The following is a 16,815-nucleotide window of genomic DNA, read 5'->3' as shown; positions in this document are numbered from 1 at the left end:
CTGTCGCTATTATCCAGCTAGCTTGAAGGAAAAATCAGGGGAAGTTATTAACCAAACTCTCGGGCCGATGCGAAACAATGAAGGAACTAAGTTTAGCCGTGAAAGCAGCCAGTATCCAGCTTTCACAAACCCGTGGGTTATTTATCCAAGGTGGGAAATGCTGTCAAAAGAGAACAATGCATGTAAATATAAATGAGACTACAATAGCGACCAGAGAGCATTTGGAGAGAGCAAATGAGGGGAGCTGGCGGCTATCACTTAGAAAAGGACAGCATGGCAGAGCTGACTGTATTATCTCTAAAGGAGAAATGAGTCATACAGAGCACCAGAGTAATGCTAAACGATAGAGGTTTTAGTTTGTATTTAGCCATGAGTTTCATATGGGCCTGATTTTCACTGACAGTCACTCTGGGCTTAGGGCTTAGTCATGCCTTTTAAGCACAGTTCTGCATGAAGGGCCCACTGCTACACCCAGCAGAGGGTACTGTAAGTGGCTGACTTTGCTAGCTCTTGCTTGGGGGATTGACCCCTCTTCCTCCCATCCCCTTTGAGATGTCTTGCACCTTAATGAGGCACAGATTACTCCTGCAGGAATTCTGTGCCACTGCGCAATGCAGAATTTTGCAGAAATTAATGCGCACGCAGAATTTCCTTTCCCCCAGAGAAATGGGCTGCAGTGCTGTGAGCCGCCACTAGGGGCTGCTGGACTTGGCAGAGCCCAGCTCGCACACAGAAAACGCTGCTGCGGGTGTGGGGTGGGGAGGGAGCTAGGGGGTTCCTGGCAGCTGCAGTTCCCAGCCTGCTGAGGGAAGGAGACGGCACCACACAGGAAACTCTGTGCAAGCCCCGGACTGAGCATCAGGCTGTTTCTCCCTCTGGATCCCTGGGCTCTGAAGGGAGGTGGATGGGTGTCTGGGCAAGGGCAGCCCACAGCTGGGTTCTGGGGGGAGTGGGTATTTGGACTGGAGGGGCCCCACGGTTGGGCTCCGGAGGGAGGAGGTTCGGGTGTATTGGCTGGAGGGGGCCCTGCAAGTGGGCTCAGGGAGGAGGGGTTGTGGGTGTCTGGCCCCGCAGCTGGGCTCTGGGTGGGGAAACAGGAACTGGGTTGTCATAGGGGTTTCTTCAACTCTCTACTCCTGGGGGAAATTTTGTGTGTGTCTGTATCGTTACAGACATACTTGCTGACAGTTATTTTGAAATAAATTTCCAAAATAATTGAACTTGGTGTGATTATGTAGTGCTATTTTGACAAATAAAATTTGCAGAATTTTAAAATACGGTGCGCAGAATTTTTAATTTTTAGGTGCAGACTGCGCCCAGGAGTAACTGATGAAGCAGTTTCTGAGTTCTTGGGAGCATAGGGACTGTAACTGTGCCCAACTGTCATGCAGGGGCTCAAGGGTGGTGGAGCACAATCTTGTTCTTAGTAGCAAATACATTCTTGAACTAACTGTATCAGGAGGGCCTGATTCTCCACTGCCCTGCAACTGGTGCAATTGTTACGGTGGTGTAAACTGAGCACTGTAAAATGCTACTATTCTGATTTGGTAGCATCTTACTCCCACTTTGCACTGGTTTAAATGACTACACAAGGTCACTGAAAAATTAGACCGGCATTTCGGAAGATAGGAAAGCAAGAGGTTAGATGGGCCCTTGCGAGCTGCCCAGCCCTTTCTCACTTGGACCCTGGCAAGATGAATTTGGTTAGCACTAAAGGACCAATAGGGCAGTGATTCCATCATGCTAAAATTGGGTATGAAATTACTTTGCTTTAAAAATAAGTGCTGGAAAATACTGTCAGGCTTAACCAGGGAGGTACGAACAAAGTGACCTAAATGTCACATCTCCATCTCTAATTTCTTGGCATCCTATCAACACTGTATTGTGTTTCTCCTGGTTTTACCTGTGGGTGAAAAAGCAGTGGGGAAGGTCGCAAGTACTTCTCCTTTAGGGCACCCACTGGGTCTGTCACCTTCCGCTTCTCCACCCTGCTGGACAACAACACAGAGGGTTACATACCCTACAGGGCTGTAAACGGGGAAGAAAACTAATAACAACACGTCATGTGCAGAGCAGTTGAAATATATTTAAAGACTATGTTTCTGGTAATAAACACACCTTGCCATCCCTTTCCATGGGAATTGCAAATGGGATCCCATAAAGCACACAGACAACAGTTCTTTGAAAGAACAGGCTCAGCCCATGCTTTATATTTTGGGTGATACTTTACAACACACACCACAATTGTTGTGCTAGTGATGAACAAAAGGGTTAGATGTGCCCACGCAGGAGTGTCCTGATGCCTTTGTTGCATGGATATGCCACCTGTGCCCTACAAGGTTTATCGCTGTTGTGGAATGTTCTGATTCAAGACAGAAAAGCTACTGAGTTTGTGGCAGCCATAGCAAGGAAAGACCTTTGCCCCAGTTTGTCTTCATCTTATGGTTCACGCTGGGCCTGATTCTGCAGCCCTAAAGTGTGCTAAAATCCAGCTGAAATAATTAGGTGTTTTGTATTTATTTCCTCTCTCTCAAAGCTTAGGTATACATTGCAATTGGCTTTGTTTGGTAAATGCCTATGACCAAAATTTTCAAAACTATGAGCTGAAACTTTGGCTCCGAAGGGTATATCTACACAGGGAAGTTAGTGTGCAGGGAGCTAGGGTGTGAATTTAAAGAGAACTAGCTTCTTAGCATTAACTCCCTGTGTGGACAGTCTTAATGCTCACTGAGACTGACCTCAGGCAGTTTAGCTTAACACACTTCCAAAGTGCATTAAGCTGATGCACACAAAGACGCTCTTTAAGGGTATGTCTACACTATGAAATTAGGTCGAATTTATAGAAGTCGGTTTTTTAGAAATCGTTTTTATATATTTGAGTGTGTGTGTCCCCACAGAAAATGCTCTAAGTACATTAACTCGGCGGAGTGCTTCCACAGTACTGAGGTAAGCGTCGACTTCCGGAGTGTTGCACTGTGGGTAGCTATCCCACAGTTCCCGCAGTCTCCGGAAATGAGATTCAAAAGTTCGCGGTTCTTTTCCTGTCTACCTGGCCAGTGCAACTGAGTTGAGACTGCTGTCCAGAGCGGTCACAATGGAGCACTCTGGGATAGCTCCCGGAGGCCAATACCGTCGAATTGTGTCCACAGTTTCCCAAATTCGACCCGGCAAGGCCGATTTAAGCGCTAATCCACTTCTCAGGGCTGGAGTAAGGAAATCGATTTTAAGAGCCCTATAAGTCGAAAAAAAGGGCTTCATTGTGTGGACGGGTGCAGGTTTACATCGATTTAACGCTGCTAAATTCGACCTAAAGTCCTAGTGTAGACCAGGGCTTAGTGCATAATAAGAGCATTCACACAGGGAGTTAATGCAGAGTAGCTGATGCCCACTTGCACTAGCTACTGTGGGCTTCTTCCCCATGTAAGCAAGCCCTAAATCTACATTTAGGCTCCTAAGAGTTTGGTTTTCCAAAATGCCCACGTGACTTAGGAGCAAAACCCCAGTGAAGTCACTTAGGCTATTTTGAAAATCTCAGGTTTAAACACCTAAATATGGATTTAGGAGCCTAACTTTTGGCTCCTATTTTTCAAAACATTGGCCTTAATGTCATGGCATCATAGATTTGTAGTGAAACCACACGGTGAAGTCATCCAGCAAAAGTGTGAACTAGCCCATTTGCTGGGGTAATAATGTTATGGAAAATAACCCCTAGGAATGCAACTGCATCTTTCAAACCTTGGACTAGATTCTATCGCCGTTACACCAGTGAATATCCAGCATTATCATAGTGACCTTAATTACATTTCTCCAGTGTAAATGAAAACAGAATCTGGCGTTACATCTCAGCCGCTTGGTACATAGTTTAAATAGCCAACAGAGTTTAATCCAAATGAGGGGCAAAGTTCTTGCACAGTGCTATTTGGTGTATTAATTTAATTTGAAGCTACTCTTTCTAGAGGAAAAGAAAAAAGAGGATCTGAAACTTAGTCCCAATTATAATGATTTATTTTTTAGCGATTTGGACATAAAAATCATGAACTAAGTCATTTTTGATTAAAAAAGACAAATTGTAGAAGTAAATTTCAACTGATCCAGTGTAAAATGGCAGATATATTAAACTGCAGCTAATAATGGTGCAGCCAACTCAGCCTTCCTTCCTCCATGAAGGGCTGAAATTAGCCACGATGTAGTAATTGGGGGAAGTACCTTCTCGAGCTGCCTAGAAGGTTTCCCATGAAACAACCCAACCGCTATCAAAAAAATGGAAAAAACCATTCACATGAGGCCCTGGGTGAAGCAATATCACCACGTTCTGCTCAGTTCTGGCACCTTCCGATGCCAAGCACTGAGCACAGTAAAGGGCAGATCTCCCTGTCAGAGCCAAATTCCACAGTGACTAAAGGATTAAGCTGATCTTTTCAGCCCAGTGCCTGAGAACATTACCTTAACAAGGCTGAGTTGAAAATTGCACTGATTTCAGGCTGTCTGGCTGCATTAAATTATATCACCAAGAGAAAATGTCAAGGACTTTGGGGGGAGGGCGGGAGGGGCAGAGGAGCCAAATGATGTGAGAGAGTCTGATAAAGTTTAGAACCAAAATATTTCCATATTTTTTCAAGCTAGGACTTGGAAGCTTTACTATTTAGCTCATTACATTAGAAGTCTGATTTGCAAGTGACTCCACCACTGACTTTCTATTTTAATATCTTACTAAAACTATTTGCATCCCATGGAATGCAGCAAATGACACCCTCATCCTTCACTTACGCCTGTCTTCTGGTCCTCTGCGGTTTTCCCGAGACGGCTATTTTAACTGGCAAGTGCTTTTTTCAACCTTTGTTATTTTAGCATTCCTTCTGAGAATACCCAGAGGTAGTGGAATCCTAAACTGATTCTCAGATCCTACCCAATCCACTTTATTTATTGTCCAGACATATTTTTACAAAAATAAACACTGGACTATTTACATCATCACTTATTTTTCTGGAGGAGGATGATCATGATAGGTGCCAGACAGAACATATTATATGTCCCAGGTCGTGGAGTAGCCTTCTTTCCACCACAGAAAGTAAGCATGTAAGTAAGCAATGCAGAATCAGCCCTGAAAGTGCTGGCAAAGAGACTGGGGCTTTCTTAACAGCAAAGCAATGAGGGCTCACTAATCCTCATCTTAGCTGACAGCTCTTTGGCCTAGTTAGTCATTGACATCATTTTTTCCCACACTTATCAGCCGTGCAATAGTAGCAAGGCAGTGCATAGCAGGTGTTTTCCTGGGCTACCCTTCAATTACTGTGTGCACCTCCCTGAGCACATGGACAAAGTGCTCTGGGACCCACATGCCAGAAGAACTTTGAATTCCTTCCATTAAAAGGATTGCCAAGCTCCAACTCTAAGAGTGTGCCCAATAACGTTCGGAGACTGGGCTAGGACTAGACTCAGTTTTCCTCACCACCTCTTCTTGGAGGACCAGTGCAGGTACAGAGCCATGTATTGGATGCTCCAATTGCCATGCAGGAAGCAATACAAAGACAAACCACTAAACCTGTGGAGCCAATCTGGAAAACGGAAGCTGGAAGCTCAAATCCAGCATTTGCATACTGAAATGGACACTCAGGTGGCCCCAATCCCCATTTTAACTGTAAGTGCCTGATTTGGTGCCTAGATCACAAATCTGATGCACCAACTTACTGCGGGTGCTAAAAATTAGCATTTGCCACTCTGCCAGGATTGTGGTACCATGGTACAGCAAGAAGATACCCAGGATATTGCTGGCACTGGGGTGGGAAACACAGAGTGTTAATGGTGCCCATTTTTTGTAACTGGAGTCTCTACGGGTTTTTAGTGTTATAAAATTTTTTAAAGGGCTCTAAAATAAAAGGACTCAAACCTTCACTGTAAGTTGGAACCCAAACTCGCTCTTTCTGGAGGCTCAAAAACCAGGTTGGTTATTTTTTTCTACTACGCTTTCACATGCTCCCTGGGTTCAGCTAGTACCAGGAGCGAAACACCATGAATAAGGCTTTCCTCACTGGCTGAAACCAGGAAGCACGTGAAACCTTGTAAGGAAGACATGCTTGCAAGATTTGCAGACAAGAGAGTTTTGGATAATAATAATGCGGCACTTAGCATTTACATAGTACTTGTGACCTGTAGATCTCAAAGTACTTTGGAAAGGTGGGTATAAATCATTCTCCCCATTTCTACAGACAGAATAAATATAAAAAATAAACAAGGTGAAGGGACTTGCCAAAGGCCATAAAAGAGGTCAGTGGCAGAACTGGGAATACAACCTATGCCTCCTGACTCTCAGAGTCATTCTCAACTCACTAGAGTAAGGGTTCTGACATACTTCAGAACTGTTGCATTCTTATCTGAATCAAACTCTTTGGAATTCACCCAACATGAGATGCCATCTTAGTGTTGGCTAGGTTTCTTAAATGGGCTATGCTCCTTCTTGTTGAAATAGGAATATGGCCCTTTCCCTACATAAATGTATGCCTCTGGATAACATCAATGATTATTCTTTTCAGTTATACAGCCCTTTTCATTCACAAATCTCTAACTGCTTTAACAAAAGAGGGCAAGAAAAATCAAATGCAGCATGCTTTTACTGAATCATTCTTCTCTTCTTTCCACCCACCCCCCACATCATGATCTGCCTTACGTCATGAACCCCACCTTTGAAATGGGCCTGTTGGAAGAAATGATTAAGGCAGGGTATGTTAATACCTGTATATGGGGTCCATGAAAAAGGGTGATGGCTTAGCATAATGCAGGGATGGCTGCTGAGAGAGCTGAGACTGAGAAATCTTGGGTAGTACTTCACTGGCCATTAGTTTCCTTTCCCCATAGATGTGGTTTTTTCGGGGCTCCCTCCCTCCGTTCTGGCTGGCTCGGATGCGGTTGCCGATGCTTAGATCCAGTGGCTGTTCCTCCCCAGAAGATGGGGCCGGCAAGACCTTGGGTGGTGGCAAGATTGGCTTAATCTCTTTTGGTTTTGTGGTGAGATCAAAGGGCGATTCTGAGCTGGTGCTACCCACTTTGTGAAGGTCCCTGGGTGACTTTGGTTCTGCCTTGACCAGCAAGTTGTGATTGAGGGTCCGGTCCGTAAAAGGATACAGTGAATGGGGAAAATTGGGGAGGAACTGAAATGGAAACATGGAGTGATATGGGAGGGAACCTATCTTCTTCTCCTGCATCCCCATAAAGCCAGGGCCGAAATATTTCTCTGCAATGGAGGCAATCGCTTTTATGGAGTCATTGGCTGCCCCCGTCGTGGGGAGCAGCTGCTCTTCTGGGGGAGGGAAGAAGGAGTGCTGAGAATAGAAAAGGGGGAGCTCGTTCACATTGTTGGTGGAACTGGTGGACACAGAACTGCTGACAAAATCTGGCTTGTTCTCAGTCTGTTTGCTTTTGTCTTTCATTTTGTCCCTGTCACTCTCTGCATCGCTTTCCAGGTCAGAGCCAGTGCCAGTGGTGGTATCGAGGTCTGTGCCTGTGGTCGTGTTGACATCCTCGAAGTCGCTCCCATCAGACATGTCGCTGTTCCTGGCTTTTAGCTTGTCCAAGTAGGAGTTTTCCAAGCTGCTTTCAAATTTCTCCTCCCCTGAGATGGGCTGGTTGCTGTTGCTCACTGCAGAAATCAGAGGCAGTGCCGGGTTCCCCAGGGGGCTTGGAAGCTTTGCGTCTTGGGTGTGGTTGAGGGGACTTTTGAGCAGCGGGGTGGGAGGCAACAAAGGGGGCCTGGGATATAGAGAGGGAGGAAAAATCCCTGGGAATCCTGGAGTAAGGGCAGGAAATGCTGGGGGAGCAGGCGAGAATGGAATACCCCCTGGGTGAGGTCGGGATGGAAAATAATCATTGAATCCCAGGCTGGCATGGTTGAGGTTGGGTGAGGGTTTAGATTTGTCCATCAGGGAGGTGGGCGTTAAAGGTAGGCCAGGGGCAAAAATCCCCCCTGGGTTGTAATGGTTCTTGCCCTCGCAGAAGCGCCGGTGCTTGTTGAGAGAGGAGGTAGTGCTAAACATCTGGCCGCAGTCCTTGCATTTGATCTGGGTGCGACAGTCCGCGTGCATCCGCTTGTGGCGGCAGAGGTTGGAGAACTGCGTGTAGGATTTGTGGCAGACCTCACCTAAAGCATCAACAGAAACCAAAAACAAAACCAATATGAAATTAATATGAAATTGCTTCGATCCTGGGATGAGCAGCTCCCCCTCTTCACCTAACCCCGCTTTTCCCGTAGAGTTAAACAAATGAGGAGGAGCGGGCTTGCGGGTAAGCCACTGGTCTGTCAGATCTGCCTTCAGCTACTGGCTCTACCACAGACTCTCTGCATGACCTTAAGCAAATCACTTAATATCCTTGAGCTTCAGCGTCCCATTTACAAAATGGGGATAATAATTCTACTTTTGTCTGTCTTGTCTATTTAGAATATAAACTTCAGGGGGCAAGGTCTGTCTCTTACTGTGTCTTTGTACAGCTCCCAGCACAACAGGCTCCTGATTGTGGCTGAAACGTGGAAGAGTTACTGTAATACAAATAATAAATAATAACCAACAAATTTCCCTGTGAAAAAGTTCCAGGGGATGCAAATCTCTCAACTTGCAGCTTTGCCCCTGCAAATCTTCAGAAACCCTGATGTAATGTGCTATTCTAGCTCAAGGATTTTTTTTTATTATTTTAAATAAAGATAATCGTGCACTTTAATCATAATATCTATTTATATTAGCTAGTTTGCTTTCCTTGTAGTCTGGCATGGCAGGAAGTATTCAAGGCTGAAGGGAGAAGAACTTTGCCTCATTTAATCAAGTCGATCATTTTTTTAAAATGCCATTGATAGTAAGTTACCGCTCCACGGGGATGTTCTATAAATATTCCTCAAACCAGGGTTCAGCTTCAGTGAGGAATGAGGAGAGATCTTGTGTTTGTTAAATTAATAGAGGCACCCTAGCAGTGACAGAGTTAATGCTCTGTCAGCATTTTCCATATAAACTTCTAATACGAGGCTTTCAGAATGTGACTTGCTACAACTTTTACAAGGAAGGACTATAGCGGTGGTTATGAAGAAACAGAAGTTAAACCCAACCCAAACTGTTTCACAAGTCCAAAGAAATTTAACTTTTTCAAATGTCCCTTCTGCACTTCATAATATTACTGCCTAGCACTTCTACTTCACCTTCTACCTGAGCACCTCAAAAGTACCTTGTAAGCACTAAGGTGAAATTCACCCCCTGTGCAGATTACCACCACAAGCCTTATCCACCATTCACATATACAGGACATAAGTGGTGCAAAGGCTTTCAGCTGGCCCCTAGCACAGGGATAAATTTCACCTGTTAATGAATTAAGGCTTTCACTGACTTTACAAGAGAGTTGTTATCACCATTTTACAAAGAGAGAAACTGAGGCAGAACAAGGTTAAGTGAATTACAGAAGTTAGTAGCCAAGCAAGAATAGAATCCGGATCTCCTGACACCCAGTCCTGTGGCTTAAGGATGAGACAATACTTCTTTCTGTGGTAGAGGCCTTTACGCCTGGGTTAAAAGTGATACCTTTGCTATAATTTATTATCCACATCAGTACTTGAATGGAAGTATCAAAACACAGCAAGAGAAGCTGTTCTAAGAATATTTCCAACCCAGACAAATCCAAGCATCCCTGGAAAGCTGATGAGGAAGCCAGTTCTACTGAGATTTCAAGTAATGATCAGTGAAATTTCACCAGTTTGGCAATTCAGTACACATGAGCACCCAAAAATGCAGAAGGATCTCACAAGAGCAGACTAGTTCTCATTGTGGTGGTGTTACTACAAGAACTGTCTTTCCTCATGGTATTTCAGCACTCATGCTTCTGGCCCTGGGTGCAAGTGCAGAGGCAGTGCAGAACCGAAAAGACAAATAGCAATCAATTTTTTTTTTAATATCAAAAGAGGTTAAAAGGCCAAATGATCATTTTATCAAAATTGTTCAGTCCATACCTAATTTCCAGTATTTACACCTTGAACTGTGGCAGTTTGTGCTTGTGTATATAATGTGATGATTTTTCTATACATTCTTCAACGAAGATTTTCAAAGAAGGATTTTGGGTTGGTTGGTTGTTGCTTTGCTTTATTTTTTTTTTAACTATTTCCTTGTTTTTTATTATTACTTTTAAAAAGGTACAAAGAGAAATGAATCCCAAACTATTTTCACTCAGGGCAAGTGAAAGTGATTATGGGTGTGTTTTGTTTACACTAGAATTTGTACATAGGGATCTGCCAGAGTCTGAAAAACACAGAAGTTACAGGAACTTCCTCTGCGTTTCAGCAGCTGCCACTGACTCTCATTGTTACTGAGCCCAAGAGACATGCCTGTCATTGGGCAGCCTCAGAACAATGAAGTCAATATGCTGAAATCGGTAGGCCAAGGTAAGGATAGAGCATCCGTCCTTAACTCTGAATTTCCTGGCTTTGACAGTCGCATCTCTTGGACTCTTTTAGTTCTAGTGGGCAGGAGTGTTTCTCCCTGCATGCTTGCGTGTTTGCAAGGAGAGCATCTGTAGGCCTCTGAGAATGTTTGTATGTATTTAAGAGAGTGTGTATATGAGTCTGCGTAAAAACAAGTGTTTCCATGTGTGTGAATTTATAACTCCCTCTCAAATTACTAATAATTTTTGGAGAAATGTCACATTTTTGGATTTACTGAAAAGATGTTTGTATATTTTTCTTTCCAGTGGAAAATTACCCCCTTTCTAATTTTAACTATGTCTCCTTTAGCATGTGCCAAAAGATGTTATATTGTGGTTTGGAAGAGACATAACAATTCATAATAAATAGCTAATCTACTTTAGAAAATTACATCAGAACAGAATGCAATTTTTGTAAACATTTGTTGGCTGACCATTGGGTTTGCGGGTTAGCATTATCCCTATGGTAAATGTCTTTAATAATGCAAATAAACAAGCAAAGTATAATAATCTCATGCAGAAAAAATTTATGGAAAGATGAAGGGTAATATTCAAAGCAAGTTTGTCCAAAGAAGAGGATTGTTTTTTCCATTCTTCCATGCCCTAAAGAGTCCCTGCAACACCCTCATAGTTATGCAAACAGGCATCTTTGTGCTGCTAAAGATACCAGAGTTTATTTCATCATTCCAAGGCAAGCAGGGCCTAAAAATACTTGTTTAAAAGCCCAGTTGTGTAATGATTTTGGAAATCCACGCGGAATCTTCTCACTTGCTGTTCTGGATTTTATAGTTATAAAAGTGTCAAAACCAACTTTCTTTATTATCCAGGCACAAGACTGCAAACACTTTCTATTAAACAAAAAGAAAAAGTTTTGCAGGGGACCCTGGCCCCAAGGTTCCATAAGCATAGTCAGCACACCCACAGAGCCCCATCATTTGTTAGCTTTTACCCAGTTGTTAACAGATTCAATATTAACACTTGTCACACATGAACTGGGCAGACTCGTTCTCAAGTTATTTCAAACCTTGATATGGATGAGGAGAACACTTTACCCATAATTGCTCTGGTAAGAGAGTGAGTCGGTTGTTAGAAGAAACAGTTCATTTCAATGTAGAAATATTACGAGATTCAAATTCTCTCTCTCTCTCTCTCTTTGATGTGCCAGTTGGCATGAGATGCTAAGTGAAAGATCATATCATCATCTCTCTAGTCAGCCAAATGAGTAACAACAGTATTTTGTATTTCCCCACTGATGCCCATCTGATGAGCTCAATGCACATCAATGAATTTCGCCTCGCACCTACCATTGTGCACTGTTCCCGTTTGGGGATATGGAGGCACAGACAAGTTCAGTGGCTTGCATGGTGGAACATCTGGCCTCAGCCTCAAAGCCAGAAACTGAACAGAGATCCTGTTTTGTGCTTTAACTACACGGCCACCTTTTTTTGTGAGATGGTGAGTGGTAGCCACCAGAGCACTCCGTGCACATTTCTGGTGATGTAGAATACGCCTTCCTGCACAGCTACCAAGATGCAAGGGGCACTACAGAGATTAAAAAAAAAAAACCCCAAAGGCAACAAGAAATAAGATGAGGATCTTTCAGGCATTCCCAGGGTAAATGATTCCTTTGGAAACGCCCTTCTGAATACTACAAGGATGTAGCTAATTTGCAATTTAAATAGTTGGAGAGTATTGTCTAGATTAAAGTCCTCGGGAATAAAGAAGAAAAAAACGCTTTTTAAAAGTTCCTTCTTTCTTGTATGCTGCTTTCCCAAATTCTTCACCCTGATCGTATGATTTGAAGCCCCCCAGAAACACATTTCTATCAGGCTGTTTATTTTTGTCACCAACAGGACCATTAGAAAAAGAGAGAGAAAGAAAAGATATGAGAAAATGGCATCACTGGGCCTGCTGAGAGACTCAGCTTTTAACTTGTCAAGAAAGTCAAAAACTGCCATGAATGTTTACTGAAAAAACAAGGAGCATGCAAAAAAAAAAAAAAAATCTCTGCGGAATTTCATCTTGTGCTCTGACCTATAAAATTACAGCGGCTGCTCAAAGAGGTACAGCCCGTGCTGGGGGCCCTCTTAGGATATGTACAATTATAGCGAAAGCCAGGATTGTGTGATGGCCGTGACAACTTACATATGAAAGGTTTGACAGTACTGTGAATGTGCTTGTGTTGTTTGAGGCCAGACGAGGTGGCAAAGGTTTTGCCACAGTCCGGGCAGGCATGGGCTCGCGCGCCAACGTGCTGGGAACGGATGTGCCGCTGGAGGTTGCTGGGGTCAGTAAACACCTGAGAAAATGAGAAAAGAGAAAATGCTTTTAGGGGACAGAAACAAACATGGCTGTGGCAGAGGAGGGAGGGTTGGCTGACTATTGTTGTTTATCGTAAGTGTTCTTGGGATAACAGATTCTGAGTTCAGCAGTGCAGGATTTTCACCTTGCACTGCGAAGAGATAACATACAATTAGTGCTGACTTGTATCATGTTAACCGGTTGGCACCCAACTCATCTCACCCTCTATGCAGTCTATGGTGTATCCAATTTCATACACAAAGTTTTGCTTCTGAATAGCTAAATCTATCTGCCTGACAACACACATGCTTCACAGTGCTCACCTGAAATCTAAAGAACCTTGCAATGCTTGGGAAAAGGCTATGAGAATGGTTGCTTGCAGGTAGATTGGGTTCCACATCCAAGTTTACAGGACTGGGTTAAACCCCAGGCTGAGGAGTCTTTTCTTTGCTTCCTGTTACTCATGTTACCTTATTCTGAATTATGGTTACAATTGTCATTCCTCAAGAAAGTAAAACCATGCCGATTGCCACTGCGTTTGATTATTTCCGCTGAGTCGTTTCTCCAGCTCACCAGGTCTTTTCCTGGATGACGCTGTGAACCCACGCTGCATCATGCCCTGAACCATACCTTCACACAGTTTTCACATTCAAATCGTTTGCCACTGTCATGTGACATCTGGTGACGAATCAGGTTTGATTTCCAGTTGAAAGCCTTTGGACATTGGTCACACTTGTACTCCCTCTCCTCAGTGTGGATTATCATGTGCTGCTCCAAGCTAGGGAAGAAAGAGAGCAGAGAATTCAGGCATACAGCCACAATAAATGAGCCAATGAATAGTGTAGTCCTCGACTGGTTCCAATGTAGGGTCAGGCTGAACAAGACACTTGCTGACAACAGAGGTACAGTTACCGTAATCCTGTTCTTTAGGGTCACCGTACTAAGGAGGTTCGAGAGAGACCATGGTGATTAAAGATGGTGACAGACAAACAGGTCAATAAGCACTGTTTTTTTCACACCTAACTAGTTGACCCAGTGCTTGCCACATAACATGACTTCAAAATCCTTTTAAAATAAAGTGAACAACGTATTAACAATGATGTGTCTAGGGAAATTTTCTTCTTTTTTTCCTTTTTCTTTTGACATTTAATTTCACATTGAAAATGGGCCCATTCTGCCCTCCAAAGTTTGTTATGTTTCATGAATTTTCTCCCATTTAATGTGAAAAAGAGAGAAAATGGACCCCAATCCTGAAGGTCCATGAGGGAAAACACGAGTGACAGAGACTCCAGCAGGATCCCGGCAAGGAAAGACAAGATATTAGCTGTTGCTGCTGAACCTATCATGTTGCCACTTTCATGGGCACAAAGCCCATAACTTCCCAGAACCCTGGGACTCAACATTTGAAAGAAATGTGATAAGGTGCAAACACATTTCACTTTTAAATGTCAGACATCTTTTATTACTTAACTCGGTGATTTTCAGCTTCTGCCAACTGGATGATGATGGCAAACCCAAGTGGCTGCTGAAATAGTGCCATTACAGAGAGAGCTGTTCAGAGAAAGCTGCTGTATTTCCCCCCATGCCAAAGTGTTCTCTCTGCCTTTTCATCTTGAGTGTGTGTGTCAGCAAGCAGCTCTCCTGCTGAGCCAGTAAACCAGGGGGTGACAGTAAAGGGAAGCCAATGTGATGGATGGTGGGATCGGTAGGAAGGGCAGGAAATTCCTCTATTGAGGATGAACATAAAGTGCAGTAAAGAAGATTTACCCCATTAGCAACTCGAGTACCAAAAAAGCTGGAAATTGTTCACCCTATGATCCAGAGAAAGGAGGAACATTTGCAACTCCTGTTGGCTTCAAGCACAGATCAATGGGGGTTGCAGATACTCAGCCGTATAGATAAATTCCATAGAACTATAAGACACACTGAAATTTAACAGAAAATGAAATAGTCTCGGTAGGTTTTATTAAACTGTCCCTATAGAATTTTAAAGGAGGTATACAATTTTATATTAAATTCTGTGGGATGGTTTAAAAACCCAATAGAAAGGTTCTGTCAGTCTATTAAATTCCACAGACCCGTTCCTCTCAGGGTTAGCCTCTATGGCTGGGATTTCAAAAGGAGTTTTAGGAAGTTAGGAACCCAGGAGTTCGGTATCTAATTCCCTTAGTTTCTTGTGAAATTCCCAACCAAAAAACTCATGGGACTGAAAAATGACTTGAATTCAAATATCTATGACCTGCTGGCATTTGCTGGTTCACAAGTTACGAAAACTGTGTATGTTGCTGTTTCAGCACACCTCTAGTGCTTGGCTAGATTTCCGTCTGCCTGATAACCACTTCTGACTAACCAAAGCAGTTTAAAATCTCACTACTCCCTGGGATATCCTCTCTTCTCCCTTCAAGTTCTAATTGTTAATCTTCACGAACAAGACACTAATAAATTGACTTCCTGTTAATCATGAAGAATAATCATCCATTCTGATAAAGAAACTATGTTCACCATGAAGTTGTATTATTTTCCTGTGGTTAATTGCCATTTATGATTTTATTTAGAGAAAACATGGACAACTAAATACAATATTTACAGGAAAATATCTATTGAGATTAGCACATCTATTTACTTAGTCATCTCCTAAATGCTCAATTTCAGCTTTCTAGTGATATTCTTGATTTGATCCATATTAAATTCCAAGAAATTATTAGGCAAACTAGGTATACTGACTGGACTTATCCTGCTGTCTTAGCAGGGCTTCTCTAGGAATAAAGTGGAATGTTCAGATTTACTGGGGACCAAACAAGAATAGGTAGTTTCCTCCTGAAATGGCATTAAATTTAATCTCTGCATGGAACTATATATTTGGAAAAGAAAATCGTAACTGAAAGCCTAAGCATAAAAGGTGATGAGTTTAATGTACACATAGGCATAATTAACACATTTACATTAAAACCTTCAGTGTACATAAGAACATAAGAACAGCCATACTGGGTCAGAACAAAGGTCCATCTAGCCCAGTATCCTGTCTTCCGACAGCGGTCAATGCCAGGTGCCCCAGAGGGAATGAACAGAACAGGTAATCATCAAGTGATCCATCCTGTCGCCCGTTCCAAGCTTCTGGCAAACAGAGACTATGGACTCCATCCCTGCCCATCTTTGCTAATAGCCATTGATGGACCGATCCTCCATGAATTTATCTAGTTCTTTTTTGAATCCTGTTATAGCCTTGGCCTTCACAACATCCTCTGGCAAGGAGTTCCACAGGTTGACTGTGTGTTGTGTGAAAAAATACTTCCTTTTGGTTGTTTTAATCCTGCTGCCTATTGATTTCATTTGGTGACCACTAGTTCTTGTATTATGAGAAGGAGTAAATAACACTTCCTTCTCAACACCAGTCATGATATTATAGACCTCCGTCATATCCCCCTTAGTCGTCTCTTTTCCCAGCTGAAAAGTCCAAGTCTTATTAATCTCTCTTCATATGGCAGCCATTCCATACACCTAATCATTCTTGTTGCCCTTTTCTGAACCTTTTCCAATTCCAATATATCTTTTTTGAGATGGGGCGACCACATCTGCATGCAGTATTTAAGATGTGGGCGTACCATGGATTTATATAGAGGCAGTATGATATATTCTGTCTTATGATAGATCCCTTTCTAAATGATTCCCAATATTCTGTTCGTTTTTTTGACTGCCGCTGCACATTGAGTGGATGTTTTCAGAGAACTATTCACAGTGACTCCAAGATCTCTTTCTTGAGTGGTAACAGCTAATTTAGACCCCATCATTTTATATGTATAGTTGGGATTATGTTTTCCAATGTGCATTACTTTGCATTTATCAACCTTGAATTTCATCTGCCATTTTGTTGCCCAGTCACCCAGTTTTGTGAGATCCTTTTCATAGCTCTTCACAGTCTGCTTGGGACTTAACTATCTTGAGTAGTTTTGTGTCAACTACAAATTTTTCCACCTCACTGTTTACCCCTTTTTCCAGATTATTTATGAACATGTTGAACAGTACCGGTCCCAGTACAGACCCCTGGAGGACACCACTATTTACCTCTCTCCA

The 16,815-nt window shown here is 42.9% G+C and overlaps 1 protein-coding gene across 2 annotated transcripts in view; it reads right to left on the bottom strand.

The window, feature by feature from the left end:
- The window catches only part of PRDM16 (PR/SET domain 16), a 436,087-nt gene that overhangs the window by 23,125 nt on the left and 396,147 nt on the right, over positions 1-16,815 (bottom strand). For both annotated transcript variants that reach the window (XM_074934108.1, XM_074934109.1), the window contains 4 exons: positions 13,375-13,522; positions 12,589-12,742; positions 6,730-8,131; positions 1,904-1,988 (listed from right to left, as the gene is read on the bottom strand). In XM_074934108.1, the coding sequence (XP_074790209.1) occupies positions 1,904-1,988; positions 6,730-8,131; positions 12,589-12,742; positions 13,375-13,522 (1,789 nt within the window). The remainder of the gene's footprint in view (positions 1-1,903; positions 1,989-6,729; positions 8,132-12,588; positions 12,743-13,374; positions 13,523-16,815) is intronic.

Source organism: Natator depressus, chromosome 18 (genome assembly GCF_965152275.1).
Source record: "Natator depressus isolate rNatDep1 chromosome 18, rNatDep2.hap1, whole genome shotgun sequence".
Taxonomy (NCBI): Eukaryota; Metazoa; Chordata; order Testudines; family Cheloniidae; genus Natator; species Natator depressus.
The sequence above is the reverse complement of the archived record's forward strand: the minus strand, read 5'-3'. Positions and strand labels throughout refer to the sequence as shown.